The following is a 23,073-nucleotide window of genomic DNA, read 5'->3' as shown; positions in this document are numbered from 1 at the left end:
ACACTTCAGAGCTACTTTTTGCTATCTCAGTGAGACATTTGCTGGTTTCTTTTCCTTGAGGAGCCTGTTTCTCATCTCTTTGGATGTTTGTCTTCAAAAATGTTTTCCTGCCTCCCTTATCTAGAAGAAAGACTGCTGTATTTTATTATCTTGATGAGAGGCCTGCTCCTTGCATCTCCTTAGATGTTTACTTTTAAGGATGCCTTCCTGTCTCTCTTGTCTAAGACAAAGTCACTTTGGCCATTTGCTCCCTTCACAATAGGACCCACTTTCATTACTGGGTGTAGGTACAAGAGAAATTAAAACACACGTCCACATGAAAATTAAATGTTCATAGCAGCATTATTAATAAGAGCCACCGAAAAGGAAGCAACCCACACATCTATCAACCGATGGATGGAAAAATAAAGCGGGACGTGTGCATACAATGGAATACTGTTTAGCAATAAAAAATAAAATAATGATACTACAACTATGTTTTGTGTGATTCTATTTATGTGAAATTCTAAAAGAGGCTAAACTATAAAGTAGAAAGTCAATTAGTTGCTGCCTATGACAGGTTAGAGGAGAGAAGGGAATATCGGCTTTCTTTTTGAGTTTATAGAAATACTCTAAACTTATAGTGATGTATGCACAACTCTGTAACTAGACTTTTCTATTGAATCATACACTGTAAGTAGAGGAATTTTATGGCATAGTATGTCTAATAAGCATGCTTTTAAGAAAAAAAAACAGAAAGAGGAAAGAGGGGAAGGAAGGTAGTCCACAGAAGTGCTGCAGCAACATCATATGGCATCTGTACACCTTCTGGACTATTTCACAAGTGCTCAATAATCTGTACCGTAGGGAACAAAGCCCATTCTCTTGTCTGCTAAAACTAGGGCTAGCTATCTTGGAAATTCTTTTATCCTGCTTGTTACTGTGCCTTACTTTAGATCCTAGGAAGCTGCTACTAAAGGTAAACAGATATGCTGTAGACCCTTGGGACCTCTGGGTCTGTGCTTCCAAGGAGCCCACCATGGAGGAGAAACCACAGATGCTCGGGTTGCTTAGAGGCCAGTGCTGTGCTGCTGATGCTTGATTCATTTTTCTCCTAATGCCACCCAGAGTCCCCTAAAGACATGCTGCCTTTCGACAAATCTCAAATTTTCACTTATCACTTAGATTAAGTGCATTTTACTTTTTTGGGGGGGGCGGGGAGGTACCATTTGCTTTTTGAGGGGCAGATTTTCTCAAAATTAAGGTCAGGAAAACAGCAGCTCACACAATGATTTAAACAGCACTGATGATAACGAGGAACTGACTGGGAGCTGGCATCAATGGAGCTGCATTGTACTTGTGGGAATTTAAAATTTTTGTCTTTGGAATTTCTTTTTATTTGTTTACTTATTTACTGACTGCACTTGGTCAAGAGCATGTGTAATAAGTCAAAATGAGGCAGGCTTACTATAATCTCTTCTCTTATATTGGTTACAGTCTTCATGGAGACTGATGTTTTTCAAATAATATAAAAATATATTAAAATCTCAGCTTTGATGAGTGCTAAGAAACAGAGCTGTTGGCATATGATGACCTCCTCAGTGAGGGGCTCACCCCAGAAAACCGAACTGAGATTTGACGGAGAAGCTGGTAATACAGTCCTCCGTGGTGTCTGTGGAGGTCTGAATCTAGGATGTCCTTGGGTACCAAAGTCCTTGAAGGTCAAGCCCCTCATGTAAAATGGCATAGCATTTGTATATAACCTATGCACATCTTCCTGTTTCCTTTAAAACATCTGTAATTACTTATAATACTTAATATTATGAAGACAGTTATTTTTCTGTATTGTTTAGGGAATAATGACAATGCAGACATTCAGTGCAGACACATGGGTTTTCTTCCTCTGCATGACTGGTTGATTCCACGAATGCAGGACCTGTGGATACACAGAGCTGGCCATAATGGGGAATGGGGTAATAAAGAAACAAAGGAGATTTCTTGGCCATCTTAGAGCCTGGGGGAGTCTGGTGAACTGAAAGTCATAGGAACATGAACTGGTGAGATGGAAGCAGACTTGGGAGGGGTCAACAGTAGCCAGGTCACAGTAACAGTGTGGGCTGACAGCAAAGGAAGGCTGTGGAGGACTGTAGGAGATGACTCCAAGTTCATGGTAGCTACATGTGACGATCAGATCAGACAGTTGAGTGCAGGCTGACAGACTGGAGGAGAGTTTAGTGCAGCAATGGCAGTCTGTGAGAGATAGTGGCAGCAGTGCATACCCTCATACTTTATCTTCATCAAGCATAAAACGTGCTTCACTCTTCAGTAAGGCAATAGGCATGTTCGTCAGGGAGGTTCCACAGAGGGGTGTTAGTGGAAGAATTTCCCTTTCTTGCCCCATGTGCAAGCCCTCTTCTGTACACTTTCCTTAAAGCTTTCCTCTGAGTGCAGGTTGAGAGCTATTTAATGGCAGTAGTTATGCTGTCAGGTTCTTCAGAACAAACATTAGCCTAGGGGTTGGCTAGCAGCCCAAGATCACCCTGCTAGAAATGACTCAAACAGATGTGCCTTCGTTCTTTCCCCATTTTGTAAAACTGCTTAGCAACAGTGCAGTCTGTGTGTCAAGTGACACTTGTCATTACAAACCTTATTCATGTGTAACAGCCTCCATAACATTTTCAATTTGTCACAGCTTTTCAAAATTGTTTGATTTTTCAAACTGTCAGTGGCGTTCATCTTCACTGTTGTCTTTCACCGTGAAACATAATCCTAACCCTTAGCACAAGAACAGAAAAATGAGAACATTCAAAACAGCTCAGGGTAGCATTCAAGCTGTAGTTTCTTTGTGGAGATTTTAGCATTTACAGGGTAGCAAGATGCATGAGCTGTTTCCGGAATTAACTCACTAACCTCAATGGGCTGTGACATAGAAACTCACACCAAAGCTGACAGGGCGTTTTACTGTCTCACAGTCCCCGCCAGCTATAATACCAGAGTCATAGGAGCACTCTGTACTCTCTGCCTTGAAATGCTTGATCCATGTAAAATGTGCAAGCATACTTCTCGGGAGATCAGTGTTGCAGGTAATAAACAATGCCCATATGTCCAAATGGACTGGTAATTCTCACACTTCAGATGAAAAAGGCTCTCAGATTCAACTTGCTTGTTCCCAAGAATGCACAGACTTGGGTCCTGCCTCTGCTGGATGTGGCTTTTGGAAAGTGGCTTATGCTGTCTGTCCACATTTCTTCCTTCAAAAATGAAGAAGGATGCCCACCTCTTTGTTTTGAGGCTTGAAAATGATTTTATACCTGAAACTCAGCACAGCGTTTGCTTGCAGTAGGGCTAGCATCAATACCAGATTTTGCCTATGTAGAATCTAGGTGTACTAGAATGCTCACTATTTAGTACACATTTTTTTAGAACCTGTGATGTGCCAAGCTCTAGAATTATAAAGATACATAAGACATCTTTCCTGTCCAGGAGTATGCCACCTTCTCTGTAATGCTGAAATCAGATCCAGCCCACAGATGAGTCTCTCTTAGCCTACACAATAGTCTTAAGATCTCTGAGCTAAGTTTTATAAATAGAAGGAAGAAATGTGGACATTTTATTTTTACATAAAAATCCTCATGTCCATTTTCTACTGCAAATGGGCCAGCATTCCAAACTGCCACTTCACTTACGTATTGCTAGTTTATTCCAGTCCCTACTTTTTTGCCACTCTCCTGCCCCCAACCTGCCTTCTTTATCTCCATCACTTGAAGGTACCCAACACTGCATCCTTGGGATAACACTAGAGACAGCTGTAGGCATGCAGGAGCTGGCTGGTGGAAGGCCTTGTGGCCCAGGGAAAAGGTCTTTATGCCAGAAGAAGCCTATTTTTAACAGGGGACTGTAATGATGAGATTTGGCCTTTGGAAAGATCCTTCTGAGTGCCCTGTGAAGAACCAGTTAGCAAATATTAAATCCAAAGTCAAGGAGAAAGTATCCTTTCTAAGTAACTGACATGAAAGTTGTGAGCAACCTAAACCAGGGATCTGGTGGAGAGAACAGAGAAATATGGACAGATTTTCAATATATACAGGAGTTAGAATTGATAGGACTTCATGATTAAGTGGATATCTAAGTCAGAGGAGAGCAAGGCAAGAACAATTCTAAGGTAAATCAAGGGCAGCTGACTCCTGGTTGATTGATGCTATTTACTAAGAAAAGAAGCAGAAGAAAGAACAGATTTGTGGGGAGAGATGATATCTTCACTCGTGTCTATTTACAGATGTGTGTAAGACAGGAGACCATTATCTGATGCCTCTTCAGTTGTACCCGTCACTGAGCAGGCAGTGTAAATTTTATCTCATTCATCCCATCCGAAACAGTACTAACAACAATGCCACACACCACTTACTGAGCACTTCTTTGTTAAGAACTTAGCAGAGCTTATTCTCTCCATCTCTTCCCTCCCTGTATGGAAGCTTTCTATTGTCTGCACTGACAGAAGAGGACTCTGTATTCTCCACGTGGATTCACTAAACCAAAGACCTAGAGCCAGGAAGTGCCATAGTAAAGACTCAAGCCTGTGTGTTTGACTCACTGACTTTGATGAAAGTCAAAAGGCAGTAGAAAGGCAGTAGAGCCATGGTGCTTTTCAGAGGTAATTCCTATCAATCCATAAAAAAGCAGACATTTAGAGAAGGGGGTTTTTCAAAGAGCACATAAGACTCCAAAACCCAAGCTTTCTCCTAGCTCCATAATCTGAGCATTATCAGAGCCATGTGCATCTGTAGAAAATGTGAAAGTTTATAACCATACCGAGAAGTAACTGGCTCTCCCTAAAAGATACTTTGGTAACAGCGTAAAATAGTAGTTAGCCTAGAAGTAGTAAATAAGTTGAATCCTCTGAAATCACTGCTATTTAACCATTTCCTGACTTATAAAGGGAAAAATTCACAAGCTCCAATCTAATATGTCTTTGGTCTTAATTACGTGTCACCCTCCTCCCCATAATAGGTAATTCTAGAGCTGGGGGCATGGCTCCAGTGGTAGAGCACCTGCCTAGCAAGTGTAGGACCCTGAGTCAAACTCCAGTACCAGGAAAGAAAAAAAAAAAAAAAAGTAATTCTGTGTCACCAGAAGTTCATTTGAAAATGTTCTAATCTGAGAGAAATCTACTGTTTCATGTTTCATCCCTGGAATTAAGAGGACTTTACAAATGATCAGGTGGAAGCAGGCAAGAGACAAATCAATAAAAGTTGGGTGTGGCTTAAAATCTGAAAAGTGAGAAAAGAGAAAAAACAGACTTGTGGGAGAAGATAGTGAATTCAATTAGGAATTTTGACTTTTAAGGAAATGACACGGCATGTGAGTTCTGATACAGGATTAATCTATCAATTTCCACTGCTTGATTAGAATTATTCCATTTTTTTTAAAGTGCTAGCATTCAGTTTTTAAAAAATAGCTCAACATTTGTTTCTAGTGCTTATAGGCTTCTTAAGAGTTTTCTTCCAGCTTGTATTCCCAAATGTAATATCCTGCTCATTTATAAAACAGGGTCCTGAACCGTGTGTTTAAAATCCATTGTTAGCCCCAATTTGCACTCCATCAAGAGCTGCTGAGTTTGTGGTTTGGCTTTTGGGAGATGTCACTGTGCTAATCTTACTTTGTTTCAGACCCACTGTAAAAGTGGCATCTAAGCTTGCAGGGAATTCCCTGCAAGGCCAGGAAACTGTCTGAGTCAGCCCTGACTTCTCATTTGTAGCAGTATGAAAATTGCTAGTGGCAGAGTTCAAATACATGCAGATATGTGGCATTTTCCACAGCTCATTGTTCTTTATATCTTCTATTTCTGAAAACCTCTTGAGATTTCCCTTGATGATAAATTTCCCTTTCCTGATCATTAAAAAAAACAAACAGTGGATTTATAATCGAATTTACTTCGTTCATGCAAGTTGTAGAGAAAAGCTTGTGGCTTTTTCTTCCATTCTCTTCCCCTCTGTGTGGTGAACGAAGACCACATAGAGAAAAGCAACCTCATGACCACAAACAGAAGAAATACAGGTACACACATCTGAGGTCTTGTTAACGCTGGTACAGTCTGTGATCAGAAGACTTCCAAATTCTTTGTATGCCACCCGGAAGAATCCATGGCAGGACACGTGGGTGTACAGGGAGTTAATTAAAAGTTAGGGAAAAGAAATACAAAGGGAAGCATAGTGGGCCCAGGTAGAAGTCGGAAGCCGAGGGAGCTTGTCTCTGCTCTTTAGGTACTTTTAAAACCGAAGATAACCTAGGGGAAGGGGAGAACCAGGTGATTCTCATGCAATAATCAATGAGTGGGGAGGGGCACGGGCGGTTCCCTGCCAGGTGAGGGCGGTCCCTGAGCCAAAGCATGGTAATCTGAGATGTAATCTTTTTCTATGAGTAAGTACCAAACTTTCCCTACTTCAGCCTGCCTCTTTCTGAAGCTCACCTTCATGCCAAGCTGCTGTAACTTGTCCACTGAGACTTGTTATCTAACTTGAAATTTAGCTTGTCTGGAAGGAATCACTTGCTATCAGATTTTTTCTCAATGAAGAAAATATTGTGACAGTCATACTTACTAGCACTCCAGTCTCAAAGTGCTCAGCACAGAACTCAGACTTTCTTTTTGGAGTTGAGTTCCTGCCTGAACCCCAGGCTTCTCGGAAACCATTCTTCTCAGTGCTGTCCCCTGAATATGGAGGGCTGAGCCTTCAGGAGAAGGAAGCATTTGTTTGTTCGTGTAATATAAAGACCCTGTCGTCTAACACCTATGTCAATTGTGCTTTCTTTCAAAGGCAGCAGTAAATCCACATCGCTTTCAAAAATTAAGACAGTTCGTACTGAGGCCTGTTATATCCAGGCATAGTGCTAACCATGGGGGAAACCATGATATCACAGAACTGCTGAAAATAATGGTGACTACTGCTTATAGCATTTACTATGTGCTCTGATAGACACCATTCTAATTCATATTTTATGTGACACCAATCCATATTTTACTTTGGTGCCTCAGTTACCTGAACTATAAAAAGATGACAGCAGTACCCTAATGCAAAGGCCTGTGCCTAGCTCAGTAACCAGCACACAGTGTGCACTTGGTGAGTTTTATCTGTTGTTACCATCATGGCTGCTACATACCAGCCCTTGTCCCTTGACCCAGAAGCTTAAGGGTAATCAGGTTTAAGAAGTGAGATGGCACATTGGACCAGCCTTTTCAGAAGTCTGAGTTCCTCATAATTATTTCTCTCATACCAGTGTCACCAGATAGGTGGAGGTGGTAAGTGTAAGGGCACCTCTGTTAAGTGTTTCACTGCTGGCACATATTAGATGCTCCATAAACACCTGTTGACTTCAAGTCTGCTCAAAACCTCTTAATCAGATAGATTTTGTTACTTTGTTACTGTTGAAAAAAAAAAAAAGATTTCCAAGCACTACTACAGATAATAAGCAGTGAAACCACTGTGAACCAGATTTTCTGGCCCTTCTTTGTTTATTTTAAAAGTGCAAATGGTGAGGGAGAATTATACCAGATTAGTAGTTCCTCTGAGCAATATACAGCTTTAAATCTGTAGCGAGGGTAGTCAGCTCCTTTGTCCCATTACTGGCTAATTGAGAATAAACCAAGGTAGAATTGCACACTTGCAGTATCATTTTTAAATAGAAGCAGTTATGTTTGTTCCTCCTAAGGCCATTGGTTTGGAAGGAGCAATACTAATGGCTCTTCTTTTGAATTTTTACCCTAAAACATCCTCATCAACCTTGTTAAACTTTCCGTGTCATTTTTCTCTCTTCTCAACTATGATCCTTTCAAGTAGAGGCCACAGAGTCACATTCACTGTGCATCCTTCCTTTCACGGCTGGCTTCAAAATCCAGATGGGTGCATTTAAAACTTAAGTTCCCAAACTTTACTAGTTTAGTGCTAACTCTTTAAGACCATATTCTACTCTGCCATGTTATTGAAGAAATATGGCAAACTTGATCCAATTACTATGTGGGAGATGAATACATAAATAGATAGTTCGCTACTGTAAAAATAGTGGTAACATGAGTTGTTCATGCTGGACGTGGTGGTGCATGCCTGGAATCCCAGCACTCAGGAGGCTGAGGCAGGAGAAGCACAAGTTCAAGACCAGCCTGGACTACAGAGCAAGAACCTGTCTCAAATAAGGGGGAACAAAGAATTGATCATGCTGTGGAAGAGGTACCACCCATGGGCTCAGGGAAGAATTAGGAGATGAGATGATTTATGAGTTCTTTTTTTTTATATCACATCATCTGTTTAGGAGCATGGTTTAAGGGGGATGGAAGATGAGTTCTAGGATCTTTCTCCCACAAAGATGACATCAAAGAGAATCTAAATGAATGAAGGAAATCTAGTTGTGAAAAGTAAATCAGGAAATAGGCACTAAGGGTACCACAGTCATTCAGAGCACCAAGGCTCCAATCTCAAGCTTCCATGCTGGGATTAGATCTCTCAGGTTGTTTTCATTTTATTCAGAAGGAAATTGGGGCCTGATAACCTGCTCAGGTTTGCAGACCTTTTAAGTCAAGGAGCTAGGATCACAGACTCCTAACACTGTAATACAAGTCCTCCTTCTTCTCATTCCCAGATCAGTTTACCTGCCTGCTGCTTGGGGTCCCTACCTCTGCCCCCCAAGGTCTCTCACACCTATCCCCAAGAGCAGAGTAAACCCATCCTTTCTTTCTTTCTTTTTTTTTTTAGTACTGGGGCTTGAACTCAGGGCCTATACTTTGAGCCACTCCACCAGCCCCTTTTCGTGATTTTTTTTTTTTTTTTTTAAGATAGGTCTCACAAACTATTTGCCCAGACTGGCTTCAAACAGCATTCCTTCTGATCTCTGCCTCCTGAGTAGCTAGGATTACAGGTGTGAGCCACCAATGCCTGGCCCATCCTTTCTCCTATCTAAATCAGTGTCTTGTCATATCCCCTGCCTCATCCAAGCCCAGAACCAGGAGGTCACACCTTAGACTCAGCTTAGATACTGCCTTCTCTGGAAATTTGACTGTAATAAGAAGATGGGACATGGTGGGAGGCAGATAGAAACATCCTGGTCAATTATCCATGCCTCTGTTTATTTTAGTTAATAAATGCATGGGTATCCCACATGTCTTGGTAGTTTTCTTCTCTTTTAAGTCTGAAACTTACTCCTCCATGAGGCTCAGGACTGACTTAGCGTTTCTCTTATACTACCTCAAGCAGTTGTGCTTTTTGTTAAAAAAGGTTAAAAAAAATTCTGATATCAGGAATTGAATCCCTGAAAGTATATTTAATTTTCAAAATAAATACAGAGATAGGGATACGCATGTAAGGGAAGAAGAAAAATCTGAAATGAGCACTAAAGGGTATCTGATAGCACTGACACCCAGCAGAACCGGAAGGGCTAAAGAAAGTTTGGAATTGACAGGTCTGCTCTCCTTTGGAGGGTCAGTCCACATGGGTGAATGGAACTTTCATGCCTGGTACTCGTGGTCATTTTTGTAGTAGACCAAAGCCCACTTAAAGGGTGCTTCACTGCCAAGGTTGAAAAGTGCAACTGAGCCCTGCTTGCCTCTAACTACTTGTATCTTTTATGTTTCAGGAAGACCTGTCCCAGGTGGTTGGTCTGCAGAAACCCTCAGAGTATCCAACTGACAGTGTATGTAACTTGAGCTTAGGTTTTGCTCTACTGGGATGGTGTGCAATGTGAATGTACTCTAGAAGAAAAAGGGGTGATTGCAGTGAGGTCAAATCCTTTATTACATTACACGAGGATAAGGAGGTCTAGCCCCTGAAGTCAATCCACACTCCTGTCCCCAGTGACACACAAAGTGTGTAGAAATACCCTCTGTTTGTCTCTCTGTACTTATACCCTGCACAAGTATTTAAAAGAACATCCCTAAAACACCCTCCCACATAAATTCTGAGAGCATCCCATCTTACACAATGCCATAAGTAAAAATTTCAAATGGGAGGATTTATAGTTCTATAAAAATATAAATACAGTTGTGTGTGATGGCACATGCCTGTGGTGCCAGCATGCAGTAGACTGAGGCAGGAAGATCAAGAGTCCACACAAGTGCTGGTGGAGTGGCTCAAATGGGAGAGTGCTTGCCTAGCAAGCCTGAGTCCCTGAGTTCAAACTCCCAGTACCACCAAAAAAGAAAGAAAGAAAGAAAAAGTTTCAGACCAGGGCTAGAGGTGGGATTTAAGTGGTAGGGCACTGCTTAGCAAGCACAAGATTCTGAGTTCAAACCCCAATACCACACACACACATCAACGTTCCTTCCATTTTGAATTTCAATTCTCTTAAAAGAAAAAGAAAAAAACTACAAGATCTGGGGGATATAGCTCAGGGGTAGAGTGCTTGCCTAGCATGTGCCAGGCTCTGAGTGCGATCCCCTGCACCAAGGGGAAATTTTAAAAAGGTTATAAACCTTTTTCTGTCGAATGTTTGTACTTTTGTTGCTGTTGAGCTGTTTCCTTGCTTTTCTTTTTTTGAGTCCCGATTTTCATGTCTGTTACTACTTTTGTGCTACCTAAATTTTTATTATTCCTATTAACTATTTTAGAACTAGAGCTTATAAAGAGTACATCATATTTCAAACATTTCTAAAGAAGATACCCTTGAAAATTCTCCAAAATTGTACGCTGAAATCCTCAATAAAAACAGATGGAGGGCTAGGGATGTAGCTCAGTAGTAGAGCACTCGTCTAGCATGTCTAAGACCCTAGGGTTTCATCCCTCGCTCCAGGCCCCTCCCAAAAATAAAATATAGAAGGCACCTTAAAAGTAGCCAAAGTATGTTCAACTGTAAGCATTTTTTTTAATTTAAAACCAGAATTAGCATTGTGTAATGTGTTTGCAAATACCACTAATATGTTAATGCTTTGTATACTGACACCTATCTCCAGGCACAGATCAAACATCTCTAAACTTTTGTAACCACAGAGTTTTAGAGCTGGGTTGAATCCTAAACATCATCGAGCCTCTTTTCCCTGCTGAAGAATGTGACTTAACTGTCTATAGCATTCTCCTCTGGGAGAGTGAGTATAAACCTTTCCTACAGCTACCCAAGAGAGTGGCCCAGGCACCAGTGGGCAGCTTTGTAGACAGAACTTCCAACCCCTCAGGCTACTCCACATGGATGAGCTTCCCCAGAGAAATGGAATTTTCCATCCCTGAAGGTTTTCCAGCAAAAGCTAGCCAATCATTTATTAATGTCATACAAAGACAAAAAGAGCATGAATAGCTATTATTACTTGAGTTCTTAGGTTGTTCCTGGCCTGGTGATAGGTTTATTTGTCTTTAATCTTCACAGTGCCCTCAGTCTCTTATGATATTTATTGGTCAAGGTTAAGCACAGATACTACGTGGAACAGAAACTACACGGAGCTGGGTAGCAGCCATTCCCTGCTATTATAAACGTCATAAAGTGACCGCTTAGTCTCTGCTTCCTCATTACAAAATTCACATGATTTTTTTAAGGAAAGACTCTGTAGCTGACATTGACCTTTGTTAGGGATCCATGCTCATTCTTGAGATGATACAAAATGATGTATCACTACCAACTTACAGATGAGGAGGTTGAGTGACTTTTCTGTGGTCACCTAACTAATTAATGGTAGCAAACTTAGCAATTCATGTCTTCCTTTAAGTGAAGACCTGACACTTTCCCCAGAAAAACACTATTAAGTTTAATTTTGTTTAACCATAGAGGTTTTCACACAACCACAGAGGTTTTACAGCTCCCAGAATTCCTTCTGTGGATCTCTTAGAAGCCTTGGGTTAAGAATCTATGCACTAAGTCTCAATTAAAATAACAACAACAAAAATGCCTTGCCTGAGCTTCACACCCCTAAATACCTGTTTGTTTGGTCTGGGATTGGGGGCGAGATCTCAGCATGCATAATTTTTTAAACCAAAGGTATTGCTATCAGAAAACAGGGTTGAGAGCCAGGGTTTAGTTGGGTTGGATGATCTACAGGGTCAGCCTTAACTCTTATGATCTAACATAGGAGCAAACAGAAAATCAGTTGTCTGATCTTTCATAAACTTAATAGTTTGGTTTTGTGAGTGGATGAATCACGAAGCGCACATTCACCCATCACCACACCTAACAGCAGAAGGTTTGCCTCTGTGTGTGTGTGTGCATATGCATATGCAGGTTCGAGTGCCCTTGGTTTCTGTGGACTCTTTCCCTTTTTTTTTTGTGGTACTGGGATTTGAACTCAGAGCCTACACCTTGAGCCACTCCACCAGCCCTTTTTCCTGATGGGTTTTTATAAGACAGGATCTTATAAACTATTTACCCGGGCTGTCCTCAAACTGTAATACTAAGTAGTTAGAATTATAGGCATGAGCCACTGGTACCTGGCCTTATTTTTATTATTATTTATTTTGGAGGGTGTGAAACTGGCGTTTGAACTCAGGACTGGGGTTTGAACTCAAGACACACCTTCAGTTAATATTATTCTGTTTTTGTTGTTATTTGGTGCTCTGGGGTTTTTGTTGTTGTTTTTGGAGGTGGGGTGTCTCTTGAACTATCTGCGCAGGCTGGCCTGGGACCATGATCCTCCTGTTCTCAGCCTCCCAAGTAGCTAGGATTACAGGTTTGAGCCACTGGTGCCTGGTTCCCTATTTTTAAGTTGAATTCAATTCCATTGATGTTTATTGGTCACCTATTAAGCACCAGATGCTACATGGAACTGGGACATATAGCTGAGTAGCCACCATTCCCTGCTATTATAAATGTCATAAAGTGACTACTCAACCAGGCAGGCACCTGTGGCATAAGCCTATAATCCTAGCTACTCAGGAGGCAGAGATCAGGAGAATCACAGCTCGAAGCCAGCCCAGACGAATAGTTCATGAGACCCTATTTTGAAAAATCCCATCACAAAAAAGGGCTGGTGGAGTGGCTCAAATGTAGGCCCAAAACTGCAAAAAATAAAAATAAAAAAATAAAATGACCACTCCATCACAAAATTCATATGATGTTTTTAGGAAAGCTCTGTAGTTTACATTCAGCTTTGTGGGGAATCCGTGTTCATTGTTGAAATGATACTAAATGAAAGTTAGGTGTAAGTACCATCTGAATTAAGATAGAGATTGCTGCATGAAGTTTCTGTTTCACAAAATAGTCTGTGGATCATCAGTTTGGGGGTGGTACAGTATGTATCTCCATGTTGTCACAGACCCACAGATCTCTCACCTCTTTACATGCTGACCTGATTATCATCCTAAATCATCTTTTTCATCTAAGACAACTGCTCAGGGTCTTTCTCCTTTAGAGAATGACCTGAAAATCGTGCGTTTACTTCTGCTGACATCCTGTTGACCAGGCCTTCGTCTGTGAGCACACTGGCTTCAGGGAGGCTGGGAAATGTGGTCCTCAGAGTAACTGGCTGGTTTGGTCATTCCAGTGTCCAGTTTTCTGATAGTAACCCCTTATTTGTCCTTTTTCCCACACTCCTCTTTTTAAAATCACTAATTGAGTAAGTCTTTTTAAATAAAGATACAGTCAGTTGTAAATAATAATAGAAAAACTACAAGAAAAAATGAATTACTGTGGAATCATTGCTTAGCAGAGTTAACCACTTTAAACATGTAACATTTTTCTACTCACTTGCAGTCCTACTCTTCCTCTGATTAGCTGTGCAATTTCAGAGCTGTCACTTGACATTTGTGTCTTACTGAATCTGCAAATGATAACAAAACTGACTCAAGGTTGTTCTTATGATGGCATAAATCCATGTATAAGTGTTTTGAAACCTAGAAAGCACAATACAAGTCTGAAGTGAGTGGAATCATCTCAGTTGTTGGACACAGCACTGTCCCATGTTGAGGCATGGCCTTCCACTATTTCTAGATTCCAGAGACAGCCTGGTGCTTCACTGCCCCCACCAGAATCTTCCAGCTGGGGATGTGACCCAGAAGACAGGCCAGGTTACTACCTATATCTTTTCATTGCCTGTGAAGCAAGCATGGAGTCCTTTTTGGTTTTTCTTAGTTTTTTAATATTAATATACAAAGGAGGAATTGTCAGCAGAAATTCAGAATTATAAGTTAATTTTCTGAAGCTCGCATAGCCAGAGTCCCTGTGCCTTCATGGAATTCCAAGTTCATTTTCTACCCAGAGTTCCCATGTCTTCACTTTTGTTTTCTGTACCTGTTTATTCATCAGACATTTATTGAATCTCTGCTATTTTTCAGCCACTGGATGTATTAAGGGTGAATAAGGTACAGTTCCTTTAGATGAACTAAATGTACCTGATGTTGCTGACATTTTGTAGACTAGAAGTCTCTTTTCCTTCCTGCCTCTGGTGTTGTTCAATTAACCTACCTAAAGAGTCTTTGATTGTTGTGAACGTATATAAAAAAGGAACGATGTTTCATCGTCCTCTGTGGCATAGATTGTTTTTCAGTGATTACAGCAGGTTTTGTGGACTTTGTGTTGATTTCAGTCAGAATGAGTAGAAATTGCAAAAAAAAGTTGGTGTGTTTCCTGTCCCCAGTTTCACACACAGATCACAGTGACAGACCATTTGCAGTTTGTGTCCTTCACCAAAGTATTTTAGGTGTAAAGTTAAATAAGGAGGCATAGGGAATGGGACAAAAGTCACCCTAACTTCTCTTGCCACCCTCTAGTCTCAAAAGATATCACTGGAATGCATCATTATTTTGATATCAATGCATCAATTTTAAGATCTCTTGTAACCTCACTCCTCTTTGACATTCACAAAGTATGGCTTCCTTTCGTAGGCTGCCAGCCAGATGAAACAGCAAAAATCTTCAGCAAAAGCCTCCTTCAGTTCGCAAGAGGTCCTGCTAGCACCAGCTTCATCATCTGATTCAACAGATGGAGACTTCACAGGAAATGGTATGATTCTTGTCCTGAGCAGAATTCACTCATGAAACCTTAGAGAAGGAAGGGATCATGATGTCCTAAAAGGAAAATGGGACCAGGATGGCTGGCTCTGCATTCCTCCTCTACTTCCTTAGCTTTGGGACTTGGACAAGTCACTTCATTTCCTACACCACTTTCCTTATCTCTATCATACACATTGTTTATTGGATGTAAGAAAAATACAACAGAAGTTGGGTGCCAGTGGCTCATGCCTGTAATTGTAGCTACTCAGGAGGCAGAGATCAGAAAGATCGTGGTACAAAGCCAGCCCAGGCAAACAGTTCCTGAGAAAATATCTCGGAAAAAAACAGCTGGCAATGTGACTCAAGTGGTAGAGCGCCTGCCTAGCAAGCGTGGGGCCCTGAGTTCAAATCCCCAGGACCAAAAAAAACACTACTAGGACAGAAAGGCCATCAACAAGTACCATCTGAAACCTAGGCTTATAGTCTATTCTCCAGGCTCTCCAAAAGATTGTGTTTAGGTCAGGAGTAATATCTTAAAAATCATATTGATTTTTAGCCCTGCATATGTTGATGTAAGCTATTTGAAGACTTATTTTCAGTGCTTAAAAAAAATTGATGTTCCCATGTTCTGTTTTTAAATTCCTGCCTTGAATTATGCTAGCTGGGGGTTGAAAGTAGAACTTCAAAACAAGTAAAGGAGTTGGTGCCAGTGACTCACCTGTAATCCTAACTACTTAGGACACTGAGACTAGGAGGATAGGCTTTCAAGGCCGGCCCAAGCAAATAGTTTGTGAGACCCCACCTCCAAAATAACCAGAGCAAAATGGAATGGAGATATGGCTCAAGCAGTAGAGCACCTGCTTTTCTTTTCTTCTTCTTTTTTTTTTTTTTTTAATATATGAACTCTTTTTTTTTTAATTGTTTTATTATTCATATGTGCATACAAAGCTTAGGTCATTTCTCCCCCTTGCCCCCACCCCCTCCCTTAACCACCCAAGAGCACCTGCTTTTCAAGCACAAAGCCCTGAGCTCAAATCCCAGTCCCACTAAAAAAAAACACCAAAAACCCTAATAAAAGGCATTTCCACTTTGTTTATATGCAGTTAAAAAAAAAAAAAGAATTCTTTACAACACATGCTAAGTTTAGTAAGTAGGTACTATTTTAGCACTAGACTTCTACTAAAATACTTTGATCAGCAAACTATGGCCCATGAGTCAAATTTGCCCACTGCCCATTTCTGTTTGGTCAATGAGCTAAAAATTGTTTTCACTTTTTTCTTTTATCCTAACGATAGTAGGGGTTGAACTCAAGATGTTGCATTTGCTTGGCAGGCATTTGAGCCATTCAACCAGCCCTTTGTGTGTTAGTTTTTGTTGTTTTGTTTGTTTGTTTTTTGAAATAGTGTCTCCCTTTATGCTCAGAGTGGCCTGGAACCACAGTCCTCTGGATCTCTGCTTCCCAAGCAACTAGTAGCCTTTAGACTGTTTGCTGGCCATGCATGTGGACCAGTTGGATTTTAGTAATATATATCACATATTTACACTAAATAACAGAAACTCATGACCCCACATTTTAATCTATGGAAATTTTATTCATTTACTCACTTAACAGACATTCACTGAGCATTTGATAGGAGTCAGAGAATAACTCGGAACAGGCTTGGGTGAGGAACAGTAAAGAGGGAGGAAATGAAGGAAAAGAGGGAAAGAGTTCTAGCATCTCTCACTCTTCTTACTCAGGAGAGTAAATCAACCATTAGCAAAAGCAGTATATCAACTCTTAAAAGCACCAATGAAATTGTGCCACTATGGTGTATCACTTTTGTGGTAAAGTAGTGGGAAACACTGTGAGATATGTATACTGCAAAAAACCTAGAATCAAATCAGGTGTACAATTTAATCTTCTACTTCTCATATGCCACTTTTTTCTTATTACTGAGATTATATCACTAAGTTTCTTGTCCTTAGCCAGAAAGCTATTCGATTAATATATTCCACCTGGACAGGAACAGCAAGCATGAATGCGTGAAGTAGGGCAGACTCTGGCCGGGCGCTCACGCTGCTCCTGTCATTCCTCTAACAGCCTGCTCAGTAGCGGGTGCCCACATTTTTCTGATGAGCAGTGAGCACCCAGTTTTACCCACATTTGAGTTTTGGGCTTAAGGACCCAAATCCACTTCTGTGCCCTCGAAACCTAGTTCCCCTCTTTGTCACACAGTTGTGGTTATAGCTTAGAGAGAACCCCTCAGGCTGACCTAGAGCCTGTTTCCTTTTATATTAGAGACTGGCACACTTTCCTTCCCTCCCTCTCTCCCTTCTCTCCCTCCCGTTTTTGTGGGGTTGTTTTATTTTGTTTTTGAGACAGGGTTTTGCTATATAGCCCAGGCTGGCCTTGAACTCACAATCTTCCTGCCCCACCCTCCTGAGTGCTGGAATTATAGGTATATAGCACCACATCTGGCCCATACTTTTCTATAAAGAGCCAGTTAGTCAATATTTTAGGCTCACAGGCCACACAATCTCTGTTGTAGCCACTCAGCTCTGCCTTGTGGTGTGATAGCAGCCATAGACAAAGCCATACATGAGTCAGATAGTGGGGCTGTGTTCCAATACAGCTTTATTTATGGACACTGAAGTTTGTATTTCACATTTTTCTTTTGGTTTTATTTTTGGGGTTTTTTTTTTTTTGGTTGGCAGGGGAGATTGTTTTGTTTTGTTTGGCAGTACTGTGGTTTGATTTCAGGGCCTCGTGCTTGCTTGGCCTCGTGCTGTACCATTTGAGTCACATCCCTAGCCCTTTTTGCTTTGGTTATTTTTGAGATAAGGTCTCATGAATTTGCCCTCCCAGCCTGGACCTTGATCAGCTAGGATGACAGACAAGCACCACCATGTCCGGCTTTTCGTGATGAGATGGGTGGGGGCCTTGCTAACTTTTTGTCCAGGCTGGTTACAAACCTCGATACCCCCACCTCCAGATTAGCTGGGATTTTAGGCATGAGCCACCATGCCCAGCTCTTTTACTTTTGTTTTTTTAAGCCTTTTGAAAATGTAAAACCATTCTTGGCCCATGGGCTGTAGTTTTCAGACCTCTACAGTTTCATAGGTCTAAAGAACATTGTGGATCCCCTGTCTTCTGTGCATTAGCTACAACTGACCAGCAGATGGGGCTCTGTGTCATCAGCCCTTTGCTGAATTCTTTCACAAAGTAAGAATCAATTCTCATGATCAATCTGAGTTAGCAGAAAGGTGAGATTCTTTAGAGAATACTAACTGTATGGGAGTCTCTTGAAACTAACATTTTGAACGTTTTGATTTTTTTATGGGTTAGGTCTCATCTGGAAAATGTACATATGTAGAAATAAGTAAATGGATACTAACATTTTTCTCACTTGGTTTTTAGAAAACTTCATTCTAAAACTATTTTTTAAAAAAACTTTCTAAAACAGCAATAACTCTTTTAACAAGACTTTCACTTATGGAACCCTCAAGTAATTCTTAAGTATTGTGTTTTGAAATGTTTCAAAAAATATTCTCTATATACACACACATACAGAATTCAGTATCCTTTACCCAAAATGCTTGGGACTAAAAGTATTTTTGATTTTGGATTTTTTCAAGTTTTGAAGTATTTGAGTATGCAAGTGAGGTATCTTTGGGATGGGACCTAAGTATTTTTACTGTGCCTCCATTTTGACCCCATCACATGAGGTCAAGTGTGGCATTTTCCCCAGGTCTGAGGTCATGTCAGTGCTCAGAAATTTTCAGACTTTTGGGTTAAGGATACTCAACCCTTTGGAGATAAATTTTATGTAATTGTGGGCTGGCAGAGTGGCTCAAGTGGTAGGGCACTTGTCAAGCAAGCATGAGGCCCTGAGTTCAAACCCTAGTTCTGCCACAAAAAAAAAAAAGTAGGCAATTGTTATTTTTAGTCACATCATACTTTATTGACTATATCCTTTATAAGTCTGAGTTCATATGATATGCTACAATTGAAAGTATTTAAGTACTACTTCTTAATTAGTATTTTTATAACTCTGACTTTTCTGTCATACCAGCCTTTATTCTTATTGTAACATATGCTTTTTGGTACCCAAATATTTAGTGAGCTTAAATTTTTCCATGTTGTTTTTCATGATGTGTTTTAAGAAGAAAAAAATTTTTATGTATCCATAAAATTGGTGAGTTAAGTGGTGGGAAGAGTTGTTGCTTTAATCTCACAAATACCGTAGGGCTATCCTGCTTCATCCCTGGGTGAATGAGAAATAACGAGCCAGCCTTTTCTTCCCGGTGCTTGGCAGGAAGAGAGTGAAATGATGAGACACGCAAACCCCACGTCCCAAGTGATGGAGCATGAGTTGAGCTGGGCCTCCTGCTTGCCAGTCATTCTGTGTGCATTCGCTTTCCAGGTGGCTTCCAGGCTCCTCTGTCTGTGGATCCTGCAACACGTCCCATCGTCCCTGGCCAGGAAATGATTATAGAAATATCCAAGGGACGCTCAGGGCTTGGTCTCAGCATCGTGGGAGGAAAAGACACACCCTTGGTAAGTTTCTAGAGGTAAAATAGATGTACAAAGTTTGTTGTTGAGCCTCATTATGGCCCTAGGACCCTTCTGTAGAACACTTGGCATTTTCACTTTATGGAGAAAACCATAATTATAAGTAAATGTGCATCCATATTCTCACCAGATTTCAAGTTTTTCTTCAGTTTTTAATGGTACCAGGATTTTCTCCATCTAGGATGTCGGGTATTTTTAATAAAGGCTTACTAGAGCATCAGCATCATAGCATAATCCAGCAGTGTTATCACAACACTTGGAGTGGTGCTTGGTGTGGAGTGAATATTCGGTAAGTAGGTACTTATTTAATCATTTAATGGAGTAATAGATAAAAAGTAAGCATCAGTTATTCCAGCCCAATCATTTAGGCTTGGTTTTATGTGAGCAGAAGTTAGTTTTTTCCCTGGGATAATTGACTTTGGGTTATTCAAAACCTTTTATTTGTCACTATTCAGTAGCACCATTAAAATTTAAAACTTTTCCTGTTTTTATTTAATTTACTGAAAATGTGAGTAATCAGTATATATGCATTCAAATAGGTGATCCATACAATCATACAAAGTTAATTTGGCACACAAGGATATGAAGAGAAAAATTAATCTCTCTCCCTCTTTTGTTCTAGCCCTGCTCTTTATTTCATACCCACCCCCTCAAAATACAGGGCCTACTCCTAGAGCTAATCACTTGTATGAGTGTATATATGTTTAAATGAACATCTTGGTTATTTCCTTTGCCCACTTTATTTGGTAAGGAATGAATTTATACATGTCATATTTGCAGGTGAAACAAATACAATATGATCCATTAGCTTTTTTCTTCATTTCTGGCAGAAGTGTGGTGTTTCTGTGGTAGGGGTTAGAAAGAGAGATCCTATTCTGTTTTTCTATAGTATATGCTTATCCCCAAAAGTATCAGGAAACTCAGGAACTGCAGATGCTGCAGAAACTTGGTCTTACTGCCTCTTACTGTTTGTTGGCCATGGTCCTCCCTCCTTCCACCAGGCCTGCTCTATAGCATGTTGGTGTGCAGTGACCCTCCAGGTGACACCCCTGCTTAAACCTCAATGTGCTTGGAGCTGGTGTTTATTGCCTAAAGAACTTTCGCCTTCAGCTTGATTAAAGTATTGGAAATCAGGATAATTTATGTCCTAAATTCTCCTTCTGCCGTGCAAGCAGGTGGTGCTGCATGTGGCTTCGGTATATACTGATGTTCCATTGGGTGGAACTAGAGACGCCTGGAATTGAGCAGGCCCCACTGCCGGTTGTAGCTGCAGCCCTTTGTACAGGTCTTTGCATCCCTAATGGCCCAGACTTCGCATTTCTTCTTATCTGCTTCGGAATACTACCTGCCCATCTTTTACCACTGACAAGGAGGTCAGCTCTCCTTCATAGGTTTTCCCTCAAGTACTGTGATCTAGGCTGTATTTTTAAATTGTAAAATATTTATAATGTTTTTAGTAATCCTGACTCATGGGTTGTAGTGAGGATTAGAGATTTTTATTAACAGCAGAAAATGGTTTATAACAGTCATCCTTGCCCTACCGAGGCTATTAGGGTGGGTATTCCAAAATATGGGTGGACTCTGAACATGGGTATCCTCTCTATCCCTACCTGGGCCTATTTTCTCATTTTCCCAAAAAGGCATCTTGAATGCTAAATAAATTGAATTTGTGTAAATAAATCTATATTTGAAATGAACCAGGGAAATGACATTTTAGAAAAATTCTGTACTAAAATCTTTCATAAAAAGTCAACCTTCCAATTAATTTTTATGTAAATACAAGTCTCTTTAGAAGGCAGAACTAGATTTCCCATAGGAATCAGAAGAGTCAAATCAGCTTGTCTGGCCTAGCTAATAACTTGTGGGTTTTGTTGTCATCTCATGGTGTTAATATGGTTTTGCTCTGTGTAAGTTGCTCAGAAATCCCTGAGTAAGGTGTGCCTGAGCTGCTCTCAGGTCTTTAATATTGCATTCCTTTGCACTGTGGGCCACCAGCCTGCAGGCTTTCTCTGAGCTTCATCACCTCCTGCAGCCTGAAGCCTTTTGCTAAGGACAGTGCTTGTCTTCTCTTGCTGACGTGAGATAGCCAAAAGGAAATTCTCTAAGAGTGTCTGAAGGTTCATAATATATAGTTCTGCCATTTGAGACCATAAGTCCCATTGTCCTTGGAAGGAGAACACCACTTAAAAAATGAGAGATGGAACACAACACAGCTTTTATTTCCTAACCTCATCAGAAGCTGTAAGTTAGAGCATGAGAAAATCTGTAAGCCTGTCATTTTAGTGAGGCTGAAAAGCAAGTGAGAGTAGTGCTTTAACAAATAAAACCATGTTCCCACAATGAAAATCTTTCTTTTTGCCTTTTTTTTTAATTCCCCTTCAAATTTTGATATGGAACATGTAACATAATTGACACTGTGGGTCACATTATCCAATCAGTTATTGGGATTGCATCCAGCAGCAGGAAGTTCGTAAAGACGAGAGTCCATGGAAGGAAATTGTGGGAAATGTTGAACCCTTGTATCAAAAGTCCATCTGCACATGTGATTATGTGACACAGCCTTCCTTGAGCTCTGGTGCAGGGGGGATACATCTGAGTTCTCCAACTTTCCCAATTAGGCTTTCCCTGTCCACTTTATTGTGTGACCAACAGATACTTTGGCTGTCCATAGAGGAAGTAAGTCTCTGGAACCTGCTCTTGACACCACATCAGTCCTCTCTGCTATAAGTAGTTTCTCTTGAGCCAAGACAGATGGTTTCTGAGATCACAGAGGGAGATCGCATGGACCATCCATTATGTTTGCAATCAGTCATGTGCACCAGCCTTTTAAAGTACTGAGATAATGGTGAGGGTGAGCCCCTCAGAAGATTTACGGGCACACCTGGGCCAGTCCTCAGGGACAGCCTCCGCCTCTGCTTTTTCCCTGTAAATGTCCCTCCCAGGTCTCAGCCAGAGCGCCTGGCCTTCTGTGATAGTGGTGTATATTTGCTCCAATCCCCTTTGCTTAGTGCTGAGGATAGGAAGTTGAGTGACACAGCCCCATCCTCAAAGAGTGTGCACATTGACCCAAGTTAGTTCTACTGTTCTTAGTGTTCAAGGCCTGACACAGGAGATCAACCATGGAACAATCAGAATGCAGACGATTAAATCTCTAGAAGGGAGAAAAAAGGAGAGCCGTGGTAATCACTGTGTAGATTTAATACAGCCTGTTTGTTACATGGTTCCTGGAAGCTAGGGAGCCAGACACAGTACATTGTAGAGCAGAGGTAGTGTATTAATTCACATTTTAAAAAAAGTTTCCATCCGTCCATCTGTGCATCGTTCATCTGTTCATGCCATCTTCCCTCTCTCCCTGGCCTTGTTGGGGTGTTCATTTGCGTAAAATGCCACAGCTCGGAGGACTCCGCCTCATCTGGAGCTCTTACCGTTGCACCATAATCCTGAGCCCTTCAGAGTCCCCTCCTCAGGATTGTTTGCTTCCTAGTTAGAAGTTTTAAGTATTATTACCAGTGTCCTTAGAAGAAATAAAATACAGCTCTGGACTCATTGAGGTTATTTTATTATCAGACTCGGGAGTTCTAGAGACGAAAAACAAAGTATAAGAAGTAAACCATTTATCTTGACCTTGAACTGTTCTTGCGATTGACCAAT

The 23,073-nt window shown here is 40.9% G+C and overlaps 1 protein-coding gene across 20 annotated transcripts in view; it reads left to right on the top strand.

Moving 5' to 3' along the window:
* Window positions 1–23,073, top strand: part of Patj (PATJ crumbs cell polarity complex component) — a 353,456-nt gene that overhangs the window by 263,967 nt on the left and 66,416 nt on the right. For 15 of the 20 annotated variants that reach the window (XR_012449877.1, XR_012449876.1, XM_074079946.1 and 12 more), the window contains 3 exons: window positions 9,598–9,654; window positions 14,760–14,877; window positions 19,274–19,407. Coding sequence is in view for 18 of the 20 variants with exons in the window: in XM_074079946.1 (XP_073936047.1) it covers window positions 9,598–9,654; window positions 14,760–14,877; window positions 19,274–19,407 (309 nt within the window). In the remaining 2 variants the exon portion in view is untranslated. The remainder of the gene's footprint in view (window positions 1–9,597; window positions 9,655–14,759; window positions 14,878–19,273; window positions 19,408–23,073) is intronic. The other 5 variants (XM_074079945.1, XM_074079944.1, XM_074079940.1 and 2 more) reach the window with 1 other exon arrangement.

The sequence above is a fragment of the Castor canadensis genome, chromosome 7 (assembly GCF_047511655.1).
Source record: "Castor canadensis chromosome 7, mCasCan1.hap1v2, whole genome shotgun sequence".
NCBI classification, from domain to species: Eukaryota; Metazoa; Chordata; class Mammalia; order Rodentia; family Castoridae; genus Castor; species Castor canadensis.
This window is presented reverse-complemented; position numbering and strand designations above follow the sequence as displayed.